Source organism: Centruroides vittatus, unplaced genomic scaffold, assembly GCF_030686945.1.
Source record: "Centruroides vittatus isolate TY-2023 unplaced genomic scaffold, ASM3068694v2 contig_846, whole genome shotgun sequence".
NCBI lineage: Eukaryota > Metazoa > Arthropoda > Arachnida > Scorpiones > Buthidae > Centruroides > Centruroides vittatus.
The window spans coordinates 1,437,793-1,459,804 of NW_027122551.1; the positions used below are offsets into that span (position 1 = coordinate 1,437,793).

The following is a 22,012-nucleotide window of genomic DNA, read 5'->3' on the forward strand; positions in this document are numbered from 1 at the left end:
GCTACTAATTACTTACTCACTACTTAACACTAATAATTAAATTACTTATAAATAAACTATACCTTAATAAATCCAGCAAAATTTAATAAAATAATAACGTATTCGCTTTTAACGATCTTCCTCAGTTACAAAAAAATACAACATTAACTATAGAACATAAAATGTGTTTGGAATAAATATAAAAATAATAGTGCTTAATTACATCCCATTTTTTTAAAACAAGATACATAGATGTACTGCCAGGTCTGATAATTTTCGTATTGTATACCGACGTAATTCCACTGTTTTCAAACTTTTAAGAAACGATAAAAAGAAAGAGGATCGGAATTCAACAACGGGTATATATTCGGTGCCTTTACACGACCAACGTTTCAATTCCAAGCTTGTTTATGTGGGTGCAACGATGCGCAGTTTAAAACAAAGGCTCAAGAGCACAAATATACAATCAGTAAGAACCTTGACAACACTGTGCTGGCATCATACGCAAGACAGAAGGATGTTAACGTCCAATGGGATTGAGTGGCAATTATAAAAACGACGACGAATAGGCAAACGGTCAAACATCTTTAGAGATTGGAAATCTGCAAGGCGCACATGACAACTGGTTGTATAAACCATAGAGATGCTGTTATTATCGGACAATGCTGGTTTCGTTGGATTTTATATACAGGGTGTTTTTTTTTTTAAACTGACGGTACGTCAGAGACATCTGTAGAGCAATCTAACAGCCGGACTGTCGCCAAATTTGGGAGAGTGACTAAGGACGACATGGGAAAGAGATTCCGCGAAGAAAAAAGTAGTACCCAAATTTGCCGGTAGGGGTGGATTTGGCGCTGTTGTAGCAAAACAGCTAAGAATCTGCATGAAATCCAGCTGCAATTAACAAACACACGAATGAATGAATAATCGGACAGCGGTTTCAGTGTAATAACGAAAGTTTAATTAATCAGCAAATAACCTTCTCCCTTCTTCAATGTGATCACTGTCCTGCTGGACAACTCATTGCATCCTGAACACCGTGTTCTCTATGGCCAAACGTAACATGTCCGCAGGAATGTTCATCACAGTTCGAGAAATGTTCCTTCAAAGTCATCAAGTTTGGGACACTACCAAGATAGACCTTGGACTTTAAGTAACCCCACAGGAAAAAGTAGCATGGGGTTAGATCCAAGGAGCGAGGCGGCCATGCAAGTGGAAAAAAGCGACTGATGACCCTTTCTTAAGTGAAGTGCTGGTAGCTTTTTCGCTACAACAGCGCCAAATCCTCCTCTACCAGCGAATTTAGATACTACTTTTTTCTTCGCGGAATCTTCCGCGAAGAAAAAACGTAGTACCTAAATTCTATCTCTTTTCCATGTCATCCTTAGTCACTCTCCCAAATATGGCGACAGTCTGGCTGTTAGATTACTCTACAGACGTTTCTGAGTATCGTCAGTTTAAAAAAAAAAACACCCTGTATATATTTTTTCCTCTATTTATTTTGTTTATTTATCTATATTTTGTCCGTTTGGGCGTTTTCCGTTAATTTTTATATTTATTCCGAACACATTTTATGTTCTATATTTAATGATCTATTTTTTTTGTAACCGAGGAAGATCGTTAAAAACGATTGAAAACGTTATTATTTTATTAAATTTTGCTGGATTGATAAAGGTGTAGTTTATTTAACTTATTCTACTTCCAGTACATAGTTTTATATACTTATAAATAACTACAGACTAATATGTAGAGCCTATATATGAAAACTGGTAAGACTGATAGTCACTTGCCACTGATTATCCATCTTTACATTATTATAATATATTAATATAAATTAATCAGTAGAATTACCTTTGCTATTATTTAACTTAGATTATAATTATAATGTAATCTTTAACTAAACATTTAAAGTTAATTATCTCTATCTCAAGTGTTAAACCGAACCAAACTTAAATTTACTACCTAAATGGGTAAGAAGTTTTACTGATTTATAGTGACCAGTCTAAATAATAAAAGCTTCTTAAGTATTTTTAAAAAATGTTTTATTTCATTAAAAAAAAAATATAAATTGCAGGATAGATAGACAGATAACACTTTATTGTAGCAAAAATACATCCACGCTGGATCCAGCTGGAATGATTTCAATCCAGCAAAAATCCAGCTGGATTCAAAACACTGCTGGATTGCAATTCCTAATTGAAATATTGTCCCATATCTTAGAATATAATTTATGTTACATACTTAGAATAGTAATTATGTAAATATCATTTAAATGCATGTATTTTGTAAAAAACTATTTGCATCAAATTTGGTTATTTAAAGTTTTAATATAATTATAACTAAATACATAAATAATTGAATAATTATTTTCCAATTATTAATTTTCAGTTTGTTGAATTGAAAAGTATGGTATTTAAAAAATTTGAAAAGAATAATCTCTTCCACATGTCTTGCAGTGATGTCAGAGAACGATTTCATTATATGATTTTACTCTTCATTGTTATAATACAGACTATGAAGGAATATAACTGGAAAGAAGGTAAGTTTTAATATAATTAATTAATTATTCAGATTTTTATTATACTATTTAAATTCTATAAATACATTATGCAAAATATTAATAATTTTTATTCCTATCTATTCTACATATGACAAGTCTAAGCTAAATATTTTATATAACACTTTTCCCCCATTTAAAAAAAATAATAAACAGTGGCATTAGGAATCAGTCAGTCATTAAAAACTATTTGTTATGAATAGTCTGTATTGGGTGAAGTGGTGGTTGGGCTGCTTATCTACAAATTGTATTATCAACAAAATGGCAGATCTGTAAATAATAATAGATCTATAAATGTTTTGTTTGAAAATTTAGATTGAACACATTATCAACATTTGAATAGAATGTTCAAAAAGGAATGGTTACAACTGATAATTATGTGAACATTGGCAAAATCTGTGATACAATCAAGTTGGGGTGGGATCTCTAATTAAAGTATAAACTAACTATTGAATTTTGAGGCAATTGAATTAAATGATTCATAGCTTATTCAATTGGTAGTGACAGTTCCCATCATCAGAGTTTTACACATTACTTTCAACGGTGTTATTCTTTGCCTGTAAGTTTGTATTCCTTTTACAATGTGAAGCATTTTAGACCAAGGTCTTCCTTTTATTATCTTCATACAGGGACAGGCTTATTTTCTCTGTGTCATTATTTTTAAACTGGATCTTTCTTGTTAAGAAGACAAAAATTGTTTATTCATGAAATATTTGTAAATTATTTTAAGAAATGGTTCATTTCTAACAGCATTATATTTCATTTATTGTAGAACATTTTCAAGATTATGTATCTCAAAAGTTTTAATTATGGTTATGCAAATAAGGTATTAATTACTATAACCTTTATCTTATTTCACATTACTCAAAGACATTAAATTTTTAAAATCAACTGTTTGATGCAATATTCCACTTTATTTGCATCAATCTGAGAGCAAGATGTTTTTATCCCAAAACTGTTCACTCAAAATTAAAACACTTCTAAGATTTTAGAAATCAGAAATATGAATTTTTTAAAAATTGGTTAGGTTTATGTAGTCTAGATCAGTTTTTCTCAAACTTAAGTACTGAAAGATTTGAAGATATCAACAGATGCATCTGTTAAGTACTGAAAATTTTTAAACAACTTTTTTTTATAATCGTTGTCACTTAGAAATAAAATTAAGATTATAGTAGTGTATATGAAATTGATTTCTCTTTTCTATTTTGAATAACATCAAAATAGATATTTTATGTAAAGTTGTAGCCATAAAGCCATTTAAGTTGCAATGGTTTTGAAAATATTTTTTGTGTATTCAAACTTTTAGTTTTATTGTTATGTATGACAATAAATTTTGACACAAGTGGATGAATAAATAAGTTAAAAATTTTTCTTTTGTTTTGTATATACAAAAAGAAATTGACAAAATCTTTTTACAATCTGAAAAGTGCATTTTAAAAAAGGATTCATTAAGTTTATAAAAAAAACTTGTAATATTTTTAAAAGTAGAATAGACTCCTGAATAAGTTTTAAAAAGTCTATTTAATTTACAATCATCAGTCTTACATTTTTTAATAGTTAAATTTCAATAATAGAAACTGAAATTGAAGTAAGTTATTTGTTACAAATTGAAATTGGCCAGAACCTTTCTTAATAGATATGTACTTAATGTTACATTTCACACACAGAAGTTATTGTGAATAATGCATAATTTTATTTTGTTATATAATGTACAGTGATGATTTTTTAAAATTTTGTATTTTAAAACCAGTTTACCAGGTTTTTTTAAAAAGTTTGTAATATAAACATTTGGCGATTAGAAACGAATATATTGGGTTACATGAGCAAAAAGTTTGAGAAATGCTGGTTTAGATATTAAATGAATTAATACTATACATAACTCTAGTGTAGATAGATAGCATAACTCTATTATAGATAACATAAATGCAAAATGAATATCATTTATTTGATGGGAAGATGCATCCAAAATTTGATGTTTTATTCCAATATTGTTGATTAGAATGAAAGGTTTATGGAGTATCAACATACAGTTAATAATTTTTTTTATCTTTGTAACAGATGTTTTTATATATCATTATTAGTTTGTTATATAAATATTCAAATATTAATAGCTTTTTACAATATTTCACAATCTATAAGACTAATAACTATTATATTGAATAGTACTAAAATTGTTTAGAATAGCTAATTATTATGTGGAGTCAAAGATGATGATTATTTGTTCATTCAGCGATTTAAGAAAGGTAGCCATTTTGAATTACTCTTTTCAAATTGATAATACTTGATTGAGTTTGTCATCAAACAAGGGTTGCATTGTAGGATCTTTAGATCACAAAAAAGAGAGGATACAAAATCCATACATTTCTAAACATTAAACTAAAATAAAAAAAAAAGAAAAGAATATTTTCTTGTCAAAATATCAGTTGTTCATTGTATTGAATATTTCATCCTATATTAAACTTACAAGGGGGCATGGGAATTTTGATTTTGTCACAATGACTAAAGGGATCATACATTCTAGTCTCTGTTTTCTTTGTACTGTAAAGTTTAGTCTATTTTATCAATACATAAAAATTTCCTATAGAAGCTTCTATGAATTAATGAAGTTGTAAAAACTTTTATTTTGCCTTATTCTACTTATTTTCTTATCAGTTGTTTCTTTATTTAATGGTAACTGATGCATTTCTTCTATTTTGTATTAGTTCCTTTCATATTAGAAAATAACCTAAACACCACTATGATTCATAGATAAACAGATATTTTATAATATAATACTTCAATCTTATTATTATGAACTAGTAGCCCGGGACGCCCCCTAGTAGGCGTTTTAGCAGTATTACAAATTTCTATGAGGCATGTTTAATGCACTTAATATATGAAAGTTGTGCACGCTTAATTTTTAAAAGTTTGATGCACTTTTATCTATCTATATATATAACCCATTCAACAGGTGTCCGTCCTTCCTTCCGTCTGTCCGTCCATTCGTGCCATGAATGGTTTCTATTATTATATTAAAATATTAGCTTAACTATTTCACTTATCGTTTTATTGTAGCGGTTCAAATCTATCCGGTTTTTTGTTATTCGCCCCCAAGTGAACATTACAGGTATTCTGTGACAGTAATAAATTCCTATTACAAATATACTGAATTATTTATATTGTTATATTGACCAAATAATAATGTATTGGCCAAATGAAGAATAATAATTTATATTGTTAATTTAAATAATAATTACAATTGTTAATTTAATTTGAATGTTTGAAATAGACACACGATAGGGGTGCCTCTAGTGTCGGTTATCAAACGGTTACGGGACGGACGGACGGAAGGAAGGACGGACATCTGTTGAATGGGTTATATATATAGATAGGATGATTGGATTATACTGGAATGAGGACAAATTTTGACTAATAAATAATGGAAAAACTTCTCAGAAGTACACTGTATTACTGTTCACTTTAATAATGTGCCACAGCCATTTTTTATTTTTATTCTTAGGAACTTTAAGCAAAAATCAATTCTAAAAAAATATTTTATGCAACAAAAATTGCAAGAATAATTAAATGCTTAAAGTTTGTAACAAAGATATTTTCAAACTATCACAGATTCTGTTATAAAAATACTGCAGGTTTGTAGAAATAAATGTTTCCTAATTTAAAACAGAACTATCCATATGAGTTTTTTAATCAAAATCCTTCAATAATGCAAAATTTTATTTATTTCTTTTCTTTAGAACAATTTTGGGTGTTGCTGCCAGATTGTGTGTTAGTACTGATTGCAGAAGTGCTAGTTGATTGGATTAAGCATGCTTTTATAACAAGATTTAATGAAATATCCTATGAAGTAAGTAGATATTCTGTCATTTGAAAAATCAAATATCTTAAATGTTCATTGGTATTCTAGTTAGTATAATTTGTCAATCTTAATTGATTTTATAATGAATTTTTCAAGTTTTTGTTTAAGCATTTCTAAACTTAACATCAGGTGCTCTTGTAAAAGTTCTTGTTGCAATGATGTTATATCAGAGTCTGAGAAAAATAATGTTTATATAGTACTAATGGAAATATAATATGGCAGTATTGAGTTTCCATTTGGAATTAGATCACACATATTTTTGTTAAGGCAAATCTAGAGTTTGGGTTAATATGATTAAGTCTTGGAAATGACTTTTTATGCTGCATACAACTTCCACTTTACTATTACTTGTTTTGTATTCTGATATATATATATATATATATATATATTGGAATACAAGAAAATTAACATTTCTAAAGTTAAATAGATAATAACTTCTGTTAAACTATCTGACTCTGATTCAAAAACAACAGAAGTTATTAAGCTTCAAACAGGGTGAAAAAGCCGTGCTCCACCATACACACACATTTTGACATCCATACATACAGGAAAAAACCTCCAAATCTTCTTCATATCTCAACATTTCAAGTTTCCTGAGTCCAGAAATGTAAAAATTTGGGAGAGGATCAATTTTTGACTGATTGTTACACTTGCTCTTGGTTATTTATAACAGCCAGAAAAGTAAACATTATCAAATACATATTTATATATTGACTACATCATTATTTAGCTAAAAGATTCCTCTGAGTCTTTTAGCTTTGGAATAAAAAAGTTTCTATATTCTATCTTTATTAGAACTCTATTTATTGAAGCTTTTATTCTGAGGTCACATGATGACATCAGAATTCCCTGGCCTGTTTTGGTAACAAGTCTGCCCCTGCTTGGATGGAGTTGGTAGATTTTACACAACTCCACAGCCCTGGATGCTATACAAAAATGTACAATATGATTATCAACAGTGTGGAAAAAGGGAAAAATTCCAGTCTGTCTTCATTGTTATCCTTCTACTCAATTAAACCATTATTGTCCCCTCTGTTTGTTAGAATTGGCCTTAAGGTTTTATCATCATAAAATAACAACAATTTCTAGTCATTATTTGTACTACTAGAGCTATTTTTGCATCATAATAAATATCTTCTATCATTACATTGGTTATAATAATAATTTTTGAGTGAAAAATGGATAACATTAAGTTTAATATATTCTATTTAATTATTAAATTTATTATTATAAAATTAAGTTGTTCTAATTTGTAATAATATTTTGAAATAAAAATTTGCCGAGTAAATTAAAACACAACAATTTGAAATATTTTAACAATAAGGCAAAGTTTAATATATTTGGTTTAATTATCAAATTTATTAACACCCTTCAGACGTTTTTGAGAGTTGAAATTTAATTTATATTAAAATACTGATTAAATATATACAAAGAAAACTATGTTTATTATAATTTATTTTAATACTTACTGCTTGAGAACTTTTTGGGAGGCTGGAATCTAAATGTTTTAAAATATATCAATTGGATATAGATGTATATGAAAAATATACTTAAAATTTATCTTAAAATTCATCTTATTGAATGTTGAGGTTTGCTGATTGTTGAAACTTCTTGATTCTGATGAAAAATTACTTCTTATTTATACTTAAATTTAAAGATGATATCCAGGAGATATGGTTGAAAATTATTAATATATATATGCTAATTTTTTGTTTCGTGTAAAGTCGTAATACTTGACATTTATTAACTAAAATGTTTTGAAAGAATAATATTACCATTATAATTAGTAAATATCAAAAATTATCAATTGATTTTACGTATGAAATTAGTAAGTATTTACATTGGGATTTTATTGCTAACTATCAAACACTAAATGAACAATTTATATTTTGATTTATGTCTATAGGCTACAATAAAGTCAAATAGCAAATATCCGAAGTTAAATGAATCAACAATGACATTCTTAGAAAATTATTTCAGAACATCAGAAGTTATCATTTGATTTCATTAGTAGTAAATAGTCACAATGTTTAATATATCTGTTAGCTAAAATTTGTGAAAAAATAAATTATTTTACTTTGTAACTGTATGTACTTTAATTTGTGTAAAATAAAAAAAAAAACATTTTCATTTAAAATATTTATATATATTTATAATAGGTTTTAATTACAACTTAAATATAAATATTTAATTTATATTTTTAACTATTTCATACATTTGTTACTTATTATTTATTAAATACCTATACAATATATTGTTTTTTAAATATCTATTTTTTGTTCAATTAAGAATTGTTTGTTACATAGAATATCACAGAGAGAACAATTTTTTTTAATATTATCTGAACTTGGACACCCAAGAAGTTCAATGTCCAAATAATTGTAGTTCCATTTTTTTAAAAAGATTTATTTCTATCTATCTACTTTTAAATAAAAGTAATTCATTATACATTGTGAAATAATTTAATAGGTTTTGTAAATTACTATGTTCAATCCAGCTGGTTTTTCGTCTATAAAATTTAATCCACAAATTTTTTTGGTAGTAAAATCTACCTGCCATTGATCTTTTGCTGATAATTGTTACTTTTTAACAGAATTTATATAAATGTCTATTACAGCTTCTATAGGACTGTGCAATGTTTTTATAGCCAACTGTCAATAAATAATGTCATGATCTTTAACTTGAAATGCTTTCAAAATCTATTAGCATTGCATTCTGTAATTTTATATAAAAAGCAATAAGTAAACTAGCTACTGGACAATAAACTATTAAAAAACAAAAACCTTAAATTTCCAGCAAATAAAAACATTTAATAATAATGTTTTTGACTGTTTTAAACAGCCATCATCAGTTAAAATGAACTTAAAAAACAAAAGAATGCAGAAAAAGAACCCAAGCAATACAAATATTTAAAATTCAAAAATAATTCCAAAGCAAAAATGCCGTCGTATATTAGAAACTAACAAACAGCGCATGCGCTAAATATCGTAGTAAGAATAAAAAATAAAAATAAAATAACAAAAAATACTGCCGCAAAAATATTTCTATTACAAGAAAGAACGTTATGCATTTCGGTAAAACGACTTCCATGCCGTGGATAAACCGTCTGTGTCTCTATGGTTAATGCAACCCGTGTTAACGTGGGCTTTGTAGATTTCAAGCTTTTCTAGATGTTTCAGCATTTGTTTGTTGGTCGTGGCCCTAATAATAGACGCTTTGTCCCAAAGAACGTTGACCTCCTGATGCTTAGCGAAAGCTGCTAGCACAGTAGTATCCAAGCTCTTACTGATGGAGTATCTATGCTCCTTAAGCCTTTGCTTTAAATGTCTCATAGTTGCACCAACGTATACCAGATCTGTATTAAACCGACGATCCTTTAAAGGTATAGAATATACCTTTGTCTTAAAACTCTGGTTCTCTTTTTTCTTGTCGTTTCTCAACAATCGATATATTGTAGGATTACGTCAATACAACAAGCTTATGTTGTTATTTCTGGCTACTTTCTTAATCATTGTGTGCAAGAAAGGAAAATAATTGAGAATCACTTTTCTTCCTTGATTCATAGGAGGAAGCTGCCGATTTTTTTGTCTTCCGAAATTTGTCGATAAGCCTATCAATCTCCTTACTCCGATATCCGTGTTGTAATGCTGCAGTGCGAATGTAACTTAATTCCTTATAGCTGTCAATAACACTGGTGCAATGTGTGTGAGCCCGCTTGATCCAGGCATGAAAAGCTGCATATTTAAAATTCATCGAATCGAAAGAATTTTTTGGTATAATAATGGGCTGATAGCTGGGTTTTCTATAAATGTCCGTCCATATTTGACCCTCCTTGCATGTGATTGAAAGATCAAGGAAATTTACATTAGAAGCACTTCCTTGGTCAAGCCCTAAAGTCAAACCATATGGGTTTTTGTTGATTTCTTGAAGGAAATGCGGAGCGCTAGTATCATTTTTCCAAAGGATGAAAACATCATCTACATATCTTGTATATAAAACAATTTGATGTTGAAAGATGGGTATGACCTTGTTTTCCAACCAACGTAATACAAGCTCACATAAAATAGAGGACATAGGGCTTCCCATAGGCACCCCTCTTTCTTGCAAATATGTTTCATCTTCAAATTCGAAAAACGATGTGTAACACATTAAATTTGCAAGCTCCAAAATGCTGGTATGGTATTTCGCTGCATTATCTATATTAGCAAAAAGAAAGTCTCTCAGTTCACAAAAACAGGGCGGCAGCCTTATAGATGGAAACAAGGACTTAAAATCCAATACTGTCATATATTCCTTATTTTTGAGTGTAATGTTGTTGAGCTTTTCCACTAGTTGTACTGCGTTTTGTATAGCGTAGGGGTATTCTTGAATCTTTTGTTGGATAAACTTGACAAGCTGCTTCTCAATGGCAAATGTAGGGGATCTGCACTTCTCTATTACCGGGCGTATTTGGCAACCAGGCTTGTGCGTTTTACCAAAGGCGAAAATTCTAGGCGTTTTTGGAGCCTGTAAAACTGAGTTATGCATACGTAAAATACGAGCCAACGGGGTTAAAGAGAATTTCTTGACTCTCTGTTGCAGCGATTCCATGTATTTGTCGGGAGCATGTTGACATTCAGTGGTTCTGATGTATTCATGTAATTTACGGTTAGCAGAGGCTTAAGGAGCATAGATACTCCATCAATAAGAGCTTGGATACTACTGTGCTAGCAGCTTCCGCTAAGCATCAGGAGGTCGACGTTCATTGGGACAAAGCGTCTATTATTAGGGTCACGACCAACAAACAAATGCTGAAACATCTAGAAAAGCTTGAAATCTACAAAGCCCACGTTAACACGGGTTGCATTAACCATAGAGACGCAGACGGTTTATCCACGGCATGGAAGTCGTTTTACCGAAATGCATAACGTTCTTTCTTGTAATAGAAGTATTTTTGCGGCAGTATTTTTTGTTATTTTATTTTTATTTTTTATTCTTACTACGATATTTAGCGCATGCGCTGTTTGTTAGTTTCTAATATACGACGGCATTTTTGCTTTGGAATTATTTTTGAATTTTAAATATTTGTATTGCTTGGGTTCTTTTTTCTGCATTCTTTTGTTTTTTAAGTTCGTTTTAACTGATGATGGCTGTTTAAAACAGTCGAAAATATTATTATTAAATGTTTTTATTTGCTGGAAATTTAAGGTTTTTGTTTTTTAATTTTTTAATTTTATGTAAATAAAAATTAGGATTAGTATTATTTTATATTTAATAAGAAAATGATGAAAAGATTTCTACACACACAAATTTTTTACTGGCCATATAAGACAACATTTGGTATATCAATGAACATTCTATATCATGATTATATTCAATTATTTTATCCATTTTATCAAATTGTTAATGTGAAATCTATAAAAATATAATTTTTAAAATTTATATTGTAATTGAATTGAAATGAAACTTATATTTTTACAATTCAGTTAATTTTGGTAATTAAATTTTTTTAAATAAAAGATATAATATGAGAATTTAACTCAAATTGTACAGTAGCAATAATAATAATAATAAATGATCTTTCTTCAAATTGAATTTATACAGTGTGTAATCAAATCATCTCATTGAACTTTGATTACTATATGGTTTATATTAAACTATAATTCCTTTATTTCTTTGAAATAATATTGATTTAACTGATAAACTATAATTAAGGGAGAATTTAAAGATATTACTCCAATAAATGAAAGTCTAATTACATACATATTTTTTAATTGTAAACTCATCTTACCTCAATGTAAATTATTATATAGCAGCAAACTTTAAAAATAAATTTTACAACAATAAGGTAATTTATTTTTAATTAAATTAACTAAAAACGTAATAAAATTGTAACACTACCTGTATTAGTTATATGTTATAGTATGTACAGTTAGATTAGTTTTAAATTATTATATATAAGAAATTTTTAATATATATTAAATATATATAAGCCACTGTCATGTCACGGTATCCACTCACCCCTGGATACACACCTTGATTTACACACACCCTCTCCATCGAGTTGGACCCATCACGTGGCAAGGGGGGCAGAAAAAGACATAAGGCACAATACAACACCTGTTACTGTAACCTTTATATATTATCAATCAACACGTATATATGTTATCAATATCGTACATTAATATATATATATATATATATATCTTATTAAGATTAGTTTTTAAGATAATATATATAAATATATACAATTCTTTAAGTGCATTAAACTTTCATATATTAAGTGGATGAAACGTAAGGTCCTAGAATATATTCTAGAACCTTGTGTTTCATCTACTTCAAATGTGCTTCATGAGAATTTGAAAAGAACGCCCACTAGGGGGCATCCTGGGCTACTAGTATTAAATAAATAAATGTAATTATAACTTTAATTAAAATGATATTATTATTGATAATATTTCTATACATTTAAATTTATATTACTTTGTATTTATTTAACTTATAAACTATAATTAAGAAAGAATTTAAAAGATATTAAACTCCCAGAAAATGAACCTCTGATTGCAATAATAATTTTTAAAATAAAATTTGTTTTAATATTCAAGTAAATTAAAACAATTAAAGCACACATTTAATTAATTTTATTTGGCTTATTGTAAAAATAAAAGTTAAGTATAATCTGTTTAATTATCAAAACGTGTTTTAAATTAATAATTTTCTCAATACAATATAAAAAAACATTGATTGTCTGAACATTTTATATTTAACACACAACATATGTTATGGAAAAATAATATTACCACATTATTTAATTTCATTTTTGTATATTCCTATATGAACATTTATAAATATAATTTCTTTCAGTATCCACCCAGATCAATATTTTATAAACTCATTAACATAGTTTAAAAATTGTATCAGATGCATTCATTAATTTTTTTATTAACCTCTAAAACACACATTTTAAACATTTACACAGTTGTCTAAATGGTCGTTCATTGCATTGAATTCTACCACCTCTATAAATTTAGGGTTTGTCGGTTGAAGAAATTTATATATTTTGAAAACTGGTTTCCCAACTAAAAAACCGGTTTTTGAGCCTAGACTTAAACATATAAATTAATTTAGTTATTTGATTATAAACATGAACATTTTGACACAAAATCGTCTCTGACATAAAATGGGAATATTGTTAAATACTAAATTTCATAAAACCAACTATAAAAACAAAAAAAATCCCCCTATACCTAAAAAGCATCCAATTCTCCCTACAATAGGGAGAAATCTTTCAACAATGGAAAAATGATAGAAAGATTTGTACACTAAAAAGAATGCATTGTTTTAGCTTTGAATGACATCAGTGCTTCTCGCACGTGGAATGAAGCAGAGTATTACAAAATTGTAGAGCTCCTTAACCAATATAACTTTTAGTAGCTGATGCCTTAGGATGACAAAGTTTGCATCTTGTCAACCTATTTATTAACAAGTGAAGGCATATTTGAATTTCTGTTATGTGAATTGAAAAATTTGAAAACTGAAATTAGTTCCAAGTTGTTCCATGCTTTAGAGGTATACAAATTGAAGAGGAGAGAAACGGGATTAGTAACACTTCTTTATTTACAAAATCCACAGAATGTTTGGACAAAGTCATCTAGTGTATTTCTTCCACTAGCTGCGAAATCTGATATCATTAAGATATCTGGACAAATATTATCGAGATTATATCCAAATTATTCTATAAGAGATGACTGTTGTGATGAAAAAGTGGCAAAGAAGAAAATCAAACCATAGCTTTAAACAATGCTATGGAAAAATTGATACATAAATATCTCCAAGAACCTGAAGTGACTTTGTCCAGCCCTAAGACACTAAAAAAGAAGTTTTTAGTATTAGAGGGTATAAACAGAAGAATGAAAAATTTAAATTTATTATTTAATGCTTTAAAGACAATTAAACTCAACACAGTAGCAATTGAGAGAGTTTTTTCTATTTCTGGCAATTTTGTGTACAAAATAAGGACATGGTTTAGCAATAGATCTATAGACGTTCTTTGCTTACTAAAATCATATTTTTTTAGGAAAAATAAGAAATCAAATAATATTTTGTAGGCATGCATTGTTATTCGTTTTTCTTTATGGTTTTTTATGGAGTAAATTTTATAGTTTAATGTGATAATCTAGCATTTCCTTTTTTGTTTTGTGTAGACATTGGTCGATTTTATTTTATATTTTTGAAATTTTATAAATATTTTAAAACTTATTAAATAAATTAAAAAGTTGTAAACATTCCTTATTTCCATTTTTGGGGGAGTGAAAATTCGAAAACTGGTTTCGTAGAAAAGTTGAGATTCAAAAACCAGTTTTTTAAAAAGTTGGTTTTTGTATAAACCCTAATAAATTGATTCCTTACATATTTTGATGCTTAAACTTGTGAATTTTCGAAGATTTACTTTTATCTAGAGTTAGGTCTAAGGCAAACTTTTGCTTTTTCAACTTGTAATTGTCTATATTTTTAGGTTTGGCCCCTCTTTTATTTTACTGAAAATTGTAAATGAGGCTATGCTTATATTAGAAACTATATTATAATACTCTGTATTAATTTTAATGAAAAATAATTTTAATGCACATTGGGTATTTTTAAGAGTTAAAATCTAATTTATATTAAACTACATCAATTAAATACAGACATATACAAAGAAAAACGATATTTATTATAAATTATTTTAGTACATACTGCAGGAGAATTTAAGGTATCAGAATCTATTTTTTATGTCTAACTGTTAAATTTTTAAAAATAATAGATTCATTATAAAAATGAATTTTGCAGAACTCATTAGAATATCTTGCCACTAACCCAAGCTGTCTGTACAGCATCAGCATGTTAAACAGGAGACTTTCAATACTATCAGATTTTAATTGGGGGGCTAATTAATTATAAAGATATTACATAATTTGGACTAAAGATAGGCAAATCAAGCACAGTCTTATTTTTAATTTTATAATTAGAAACAAATTGATTAATTCTTTTGGAATATTTTAAATCTGGATCCAATTATGCTATGCACTATTTACCTTTATAATCAATTAGCCATATTATATCTTGGATTAAAATTTTTAGTGGTACCATTTATTATTATTTATTCTGTCAAGTAAAGTTTGAAATGGATCAAATGATAAACCCACAGAAAGATCATCATTACTGCATTTGATTATAATTATATTATAAAGGACATTTTTCTATTGAAATTTTCAATAATTTTAACATTTCTAATTCATTCATAATTTTTATATTCTAGGTATATAGAGATTATACTATCAGCTTGGCCTATGATTTAGCAAGCAGTAAATTAAAAAATGTAAGTTTATTACATCAAGTATTTAAAAATTAAAATCAAATGTTATTAAAATCAAATGTAGCATTTTATTGCTAGAAACTTCAATGTAAGTACTTATAATAGTTATGCAGCAAAAGCCTTACTATTTTTTAATTCTAGATTTTGTTGCATAGGATTAAAACGTTTTAAAATTACCTAAGAAATGATTGCTTAGAACTAAGCTGAGGAAGGCACTGAGCTACAGATGAGGGAGAAATTTTAACAAATAAAGTAATCTAAATCGTACTTGTTTTGATTTATTTCATCAAAATTTATACCAGAAAACAATGTATCACTGTTTTCTGGTATAAATTTTGATGAACTAAATCAACTAAAGAATTTAAAATAATTTTAATCAACTTTATAAAATAAAAATACAGTAGAGCATCAATTATCTGACTTAATTGAGGACTGGAGTTGGTCGGATAACTGAAAAGTCAGATAACCGAAAAGTATGAAAAAATACATTATTAGTATAGCGTATTAGGCCTGGTTTAAATACTAGCCTCCCTTTCATGGTCGAGCCAGTGCTGCCAGCTAAAACATGCAAAAATTTAACAAAAATATTATTAAAGTAGCCAAGACATAACCAAATGTTGTAGCACCACATCACTAGCAAACATTTGAATTTGCCGACTAGAACGCAGTTGGTTAACTGATAAGTCGGTTAATCGGGGGTCGGATAATCGATGCTCTACTGTATTTGAAAAACAGTTATTTAACATATTGTTTAATTAAAACTGAAATTTTAATAGATTACTCACACTGACTTAATGCAATAAAATCCAGAACTGGTATTTTACATTATTTACATTAGCAATTGTTTAGTGTAAAAGAAAATAAAACCTTTTCAATTTGTGTTAACTGATTTTTTAGGCTTTTTCGGATCATCTGGATTTATTATCGAGGAGGATGGGCTTCATTCCTTTGCCTCTGGGTGCTTTGGTGTTCCGTGTGGTAAATGGCTCCGTGACAATATCCGGAACCATCGGAATCGTATCGCTTTTCGTCCTGTATCTATGGTAAGAGCAAAGAAAATGTATAAAAATTATAGAAAATGTTATATAGATCTCAAATGAATATATTGGTTGTTATTGGTTTTTACTTTCAATTAACATTCAGTTATTGCTATGATTGTATATACTTCTAAGTTAGGAGTGTTTCAAAAAAAAAGAAAACAGAAAAAAGATAGTAGTTAATATTTATATGGAAAGATACTCAGTCTCTATGACAAGGGGAGTAGAATCACACTTTTTTGAGAACTATGGAAAAACAATTTGCCAACACTAATATGGAAGAAACTTGTTAACATTTAAAAATTTATATACACGGTGTTTAAAAACAATCATAAAAGGGGATACTATAGATTGCTCTCTATGGACTTTTGGGACTTTGAGTATAAATTTGAACTAGGGGCCGAGACGAGTTCAACGATACCCTACTTTTGGACCGGAGACGAAAAATAAGAAACTTATGATACTAACGATTTCTTGCCTTTCACAATGCATTCTACGCCATTTTAGAGTTTTCCACTAGGTGGCGCTTCTTGTAGTTCAGTGTACGTTTGTTTTTTTTTTTATTTTATTTTATTTTGTTCAAGAATACCGCGAATCAATAACTAGTGACGTTAAACACTGGGCGGCTCCCTTCCGGGAGGAGTCCGTTGGGAGCACGAACAGTCGAATGCCATCTAGTGGAAAACTTTAGAATGGCGTAGAATGCATTGGGAAAGGCAAGAAATCGTAAATATGATAACTTTCTTATTTTTCGTTTCCGGTCCAAAAGTAGGGTATTGTTGAACTCGTCTCAGTCCTTGAGTTAAGACATATACTCAAAGTCCCGAAATTCCATAGGGAGCAATCTGTAGTACACCCTCATAAAATGTACAGGATTGATGCAAAGTTTCACACACCATTCTCTCCTAATCGTTAAATATTTGTCCTTCAGAGAATAATTTAATATTGATTTTTTTAAACATACAGTATAGACATCTTATGTGTATCAAAACGTGCTCATAGACGAGTTATCACAATTAAGAACACTCAAAAACCCAATGTATAGAACTGGATTCAGAGTTGTCACGAATGTTTGATTAAAACCGATTATATTCTTAGATTCAACCTTGATCATTCCCTCACAATTTTGCCTAAATAAGATTAGAAACGTAGCATTGTAATAACTAAAGCTGGGATATTACATTTTTGTCCAGTTCAAATATTAAAATAACTAGCAGATGAGTCCGGCGTTGCTCGGGCAAAAAGTAACAATAGCGAAGATTAAGATTATTAGATTATAGCCGAGCCAATTTTATCTGTTTTCACGGAGTGCAAGAATTAGGTCCCCCATCTTTTGAGACTAATTAGAGAATTTTTAGATATCGTTATCCCGGTGTGGTAAGCAGATAATTAAGATTCACAGCAACCACTAAACGTTTTCGTAACCCCTTCTGGGTTCTTCTTCAAGTTTACTAAATTCGAAAAGTAAGCTGAATCTTTCCGAATCATTCATAAATATAAATTCGAACATTAAGACGAAGAGTTCGAATAAAGCGAACTTATGCGCTTGCGCTCCCAGTATCAACTTTATATACGATGGAACACGTAAATATCGTTGAGAATTTTTGGAAGGGTCTAAAAATATGTTCAATTTCCCTCATAAATGCAAAAAAGACATCTAAAATAGTATAATAGAAGTCGAGTTTTTCACGGTAAGCCTTAATCCTTAATCCTTTCCCTCTCCCGCGGGGGGGGTAATTTCGAAAAATCCCTTCTTATGTTAGTGTACGTTCTGGTGACGTTCCCTAACTGTGTACCAAATTTCAACTTTTAACAACTAACCGTTTGGGCTCTGCGCTTAATAATAATGACAATAATAATATCATTCCATCTCGTTTATATTATAAGATAATCAATTTAAATAATTTTTCTCAATTTTTTTTCTTCCAGTTTGGTCAGTTCTAAAGTTCTGAACAATATCGTGCTTCTGGGAAAGGCGTGTGACTTAATAGAAAAGCATCGACAGGCTCAAAAAGACAAGATTCCGCCGCCCAGGCAGTGCAACAGTCTTCCCTCTAGTCGTCATCACAGGTATGGAAATGTATAAACTTCATCTCGTTCTAAAAGGAATTTTCAAGAAATTAACATTTGTACAAACGTTTCAGCGTGGAAGATTTACGGCGGGCGGTATCGCAAACCAAGAGCACTCCCCATTCGGCCAATCAGAGCATATCTTCGAGTCTGGCGGACATCGCGGCGCAGGCCGAGATCATGCGGACGGATATGCAGCCGAACCCCATCTTCTCCAACAGTTCCGTCAGCCTAAACAGTCTGGGCATCAACGAGACCGTTTTTGGAGAAGAAAAGGACGAAGAAAGAGACATCGCGGTTCCTCCCGACGTCAGATGGAAATTAGGCAGCATCCTCAAACCTTCTAAAGACAGTATCAAGAGAAGGGTGTCGCTGCAGGAAAAAGTCACCGTTTCCTACGATTTAAAATCGTGAATTTATCAAAATCAATCGGAAACAATTTATATGTTTTTAAATCAACTTCGACTGTAAATGTTTGAACTGGATTATGTTCTTGGACGAAAATTAAAAATTACCTCTTAGTCCATTCTGAATGTTTTCTCAGAAGAAAAGTATTCAAAATTTAGTAATAGGTCCACAAAATACCAGAATCCTATAAGTAGAATGTTTTAACGTCTTAAGTTGTTATAGAAAGAATCTTATTTAAATCTAGTAAATTGTCAATTAATGTTGCATTAAAGCTACAGAATAGACGGAATGGAAAATTATCAGGATGATAATTAAATTTTAGCACGATTACTGGCCATATCTGTATCAGAAATTTTAAAACTTAATCCAGTGATGGACTGTTTCAAATTTCGCTGAAGTTTGTTTTAATCGACGATGTAATTGTTGGAATTTTTCTTCTTTTCTTTGTTCTAACAACATTTTTATAATTTTTAACATCCAATGTGAAGCTATATTTATGGACACGTGAATGTAAAAAATTGAATCATTATATGATATATATATTTATATTGAGATTTTGTACATAAAATCGAAGCTAGTTTGTGTTTAAATAATGATAAATTGCCAAATGTTTATATAAAATAAAATTTTGGTTAAGTTGTACAGTTTAAATCTGCACGTGTTTTGTTTAATCATGCACCCGTGGACATTTTATTTTGTACCGGAAATTGAAGTTTGCCCGTTTTGGAACAGAATGTTTGTTTTATATGCGGCTATTCAATTAAACAGTGATGTGAAATAAATACCTCATTATTAACTATTGTATTTTTTTACTCTCTTTCCAGATTAAATTGAATTTTATGGAGAATGTATGCAACGTGTTTCGTTTAAGCGTTAGTTTCTACACTAAAGAATTCGTCCTGGGGATAATTTTCAGTACTAGCTTCCCCGAATGATAACTGCTTTGATTATTTATGCTCTCATTTACATCTTTTCATTAATTAAATGACAACAAAAAATAGTTTTTAAATTAGAATAATTGCAGCCTTAGTACTTATATGAATAACTTAAAATATTTTATTTCAACGTTAAGCTTTTATTCTATATCATTTTCTAAGGATTCTACATTAGAAAATGATAGTGTTAATATGCTTTAATTTAAATGTGTAGTTCTATACGTTCTAGAAAACAACTCAAATTTCGGTTTTTCCGTTGATTTAATTGCAAAATTAGAAAGATTTTTATAATAAACAACTTAGTTGCAATTATGTTATAATCTTATCTATTAATAAATTTTCATAAAAATTATAGTGGAGATCTTTCGGATGTATATCAAATGTGACATAATATGAGTGGAAGCACTAAGAACATGATCCACCTGCGGATGTTTGTATATACAGTGGTATCTCGTATAACGTACTTAATCCGTTCCAGGTGCACGTCCGTTATACGAAACGCATTTTCCCATAGAAATATACGTTAAAACATCTAATTCGTTCCGCAGCATAAAATAACCGTACTGTATCATAAAAAAATGAACATGGGGTGCGTTCTTTTATTCCTCCGCGTAACTGCGAGAGCGACATCCGTTTAAAATTTCCTGCGGAACGCGGTCCTAAATTCCGGTGGGAGTGCACGCCGTCGAACGGCAAAAACGGCCGTTTTTATAATTTTTGTTTCAGTAGTTTACGGTGGAAAGCAACATGGCGTCCTCCATGGCTCAGATAGTTTCGATTCCGGGTCCATTATGTGGTTTCATGAATGAGAATTTAGAAATTGTAAAAGCGCGAGTTAGCGCACGCGGTGATGTAAGTGTAGGGATCGCAAAAACACGTAGAAGTGGTGAATAATTATAAAGTTCAAAAGTCGGATATTTCGAGAGTCAACTCGGGTCAGGAACACGTGTTGGTGATGCAGACCAGACACGAAGGAAACTTTCTTAAAACTTATCCTAAAACAAACGCGACTCGATGACGAACGACCGAGGGGATGTCAACCAAGAGAAGACCTTTGTCCAGGTGCTCGCAAACAAGTGTCGGGAGTGAGAAACAAAGGGGGGAAATTAGCCACCAGAACATGGCAGATTGTTTGGAACCATAACAGCGTAAAATACGAGCGCGAACTTCAAAGGCTCCTCAACCCCTCTGGACCCGGATCGGTCTCGGGTTTCGGGAAAATCTTATAAAACCCCCGGATCTCAGGGTCGAAGGGCGGTTCTCCTCCAGACAGAGAGGTCGATCCTCCTTCCGGCATTCTTGGAAGAAGTGCGGCGGTTCTCCTCCAGACAGGCGGTTCCTCTCCAGTCGAGTTTGCACCAGTCAAGACTGTCCGAAGATCCCGGAAAAGGGTTGCCGTCTACAGAAGCCGACAGAACTCCTCCTCTTCTACAACGGGAGCACATCCCTTCATTCATCAGCGCCACAAGAAGACTGTCTCTCTGAAAACGACCTAGGAAGCCCGGAACGTTCCCAACGTCACCATACCTACATTGCCCCAACGATCTAGATCGTGTTGTACCTCAATAATATGTAAGTTAACTTAATAGTTAGAATAAACGGTTTTGTGTAAGACACTTGTCATCTTTGTCTCCTACCGCCACCACCCACATACGATTTCGACCCTAGGTTTCCCTGACGCGTGATTAACTGTTTTCCCCTGGAAGTCGGCGACCTTACATAAGTGTCTTTACGAATTTTTTTTCGAGGCTATTTTAAATGCTCTTTCAACAAATAATCCATTTTATGGTTAAATTTTACAATTGGAACCCTTCTTTTGCCTTTTAAAGCTCATATTTT

At 30.1% G+C, this 22,012-nt stretch overlaps 2 protein-coding genes across 2 annotated transcripts in view; both read left to right on the top strand.

Moving 5' to 3' along the window:
• LOC136982485 (transmembrane anterior posterior transformation protein 1 homolog) overlaps positions 1 to 20,034 on the top strand; it is a 54,860-nt gene extending 34,826 nt beyond the window's left edge. The window contains exons 7-12 of the mRNA XM_067278979.1: positions 2,368 to 2,518; positions 6,271 to 6,380; positions 15,667 to 15,726; positions 16,621 to 16,766; positions 18,690 to 18,830; positions 18,905 to 20,034. Of these exons, the coding sequence (XP_067135080.1) occupies positions 2,368 to 2,518; positions 6,271 to 6,380; positions 15,667 to 15,726; positions 16,621 to 16,766; positions 18,690 to 18,830; positions 18,905 to 19,244 (948 nt within the window). The 3' untranslated portion in view covers positions 19,245 to 20,034. The remainder of the gene's footprint in view (positions 1 to 2,367; positions 2,519 to 6,270; positions 6,381 to 15,666; positions 15,727 to 16,620; positions 16,767 to 18,689; positions 18,831 to 18,904) is intronic.
• LOC136982484 (endothelin-converting enzyme 1-like) overlaps positions 1 to 22,012 on the top strand; it is a 130,910-nt gene that overhangs the window by 85,569 nt on the left and 23,329 nt on the right. The gene's annotated exons all lie outside the window — the stretch shown is intronic.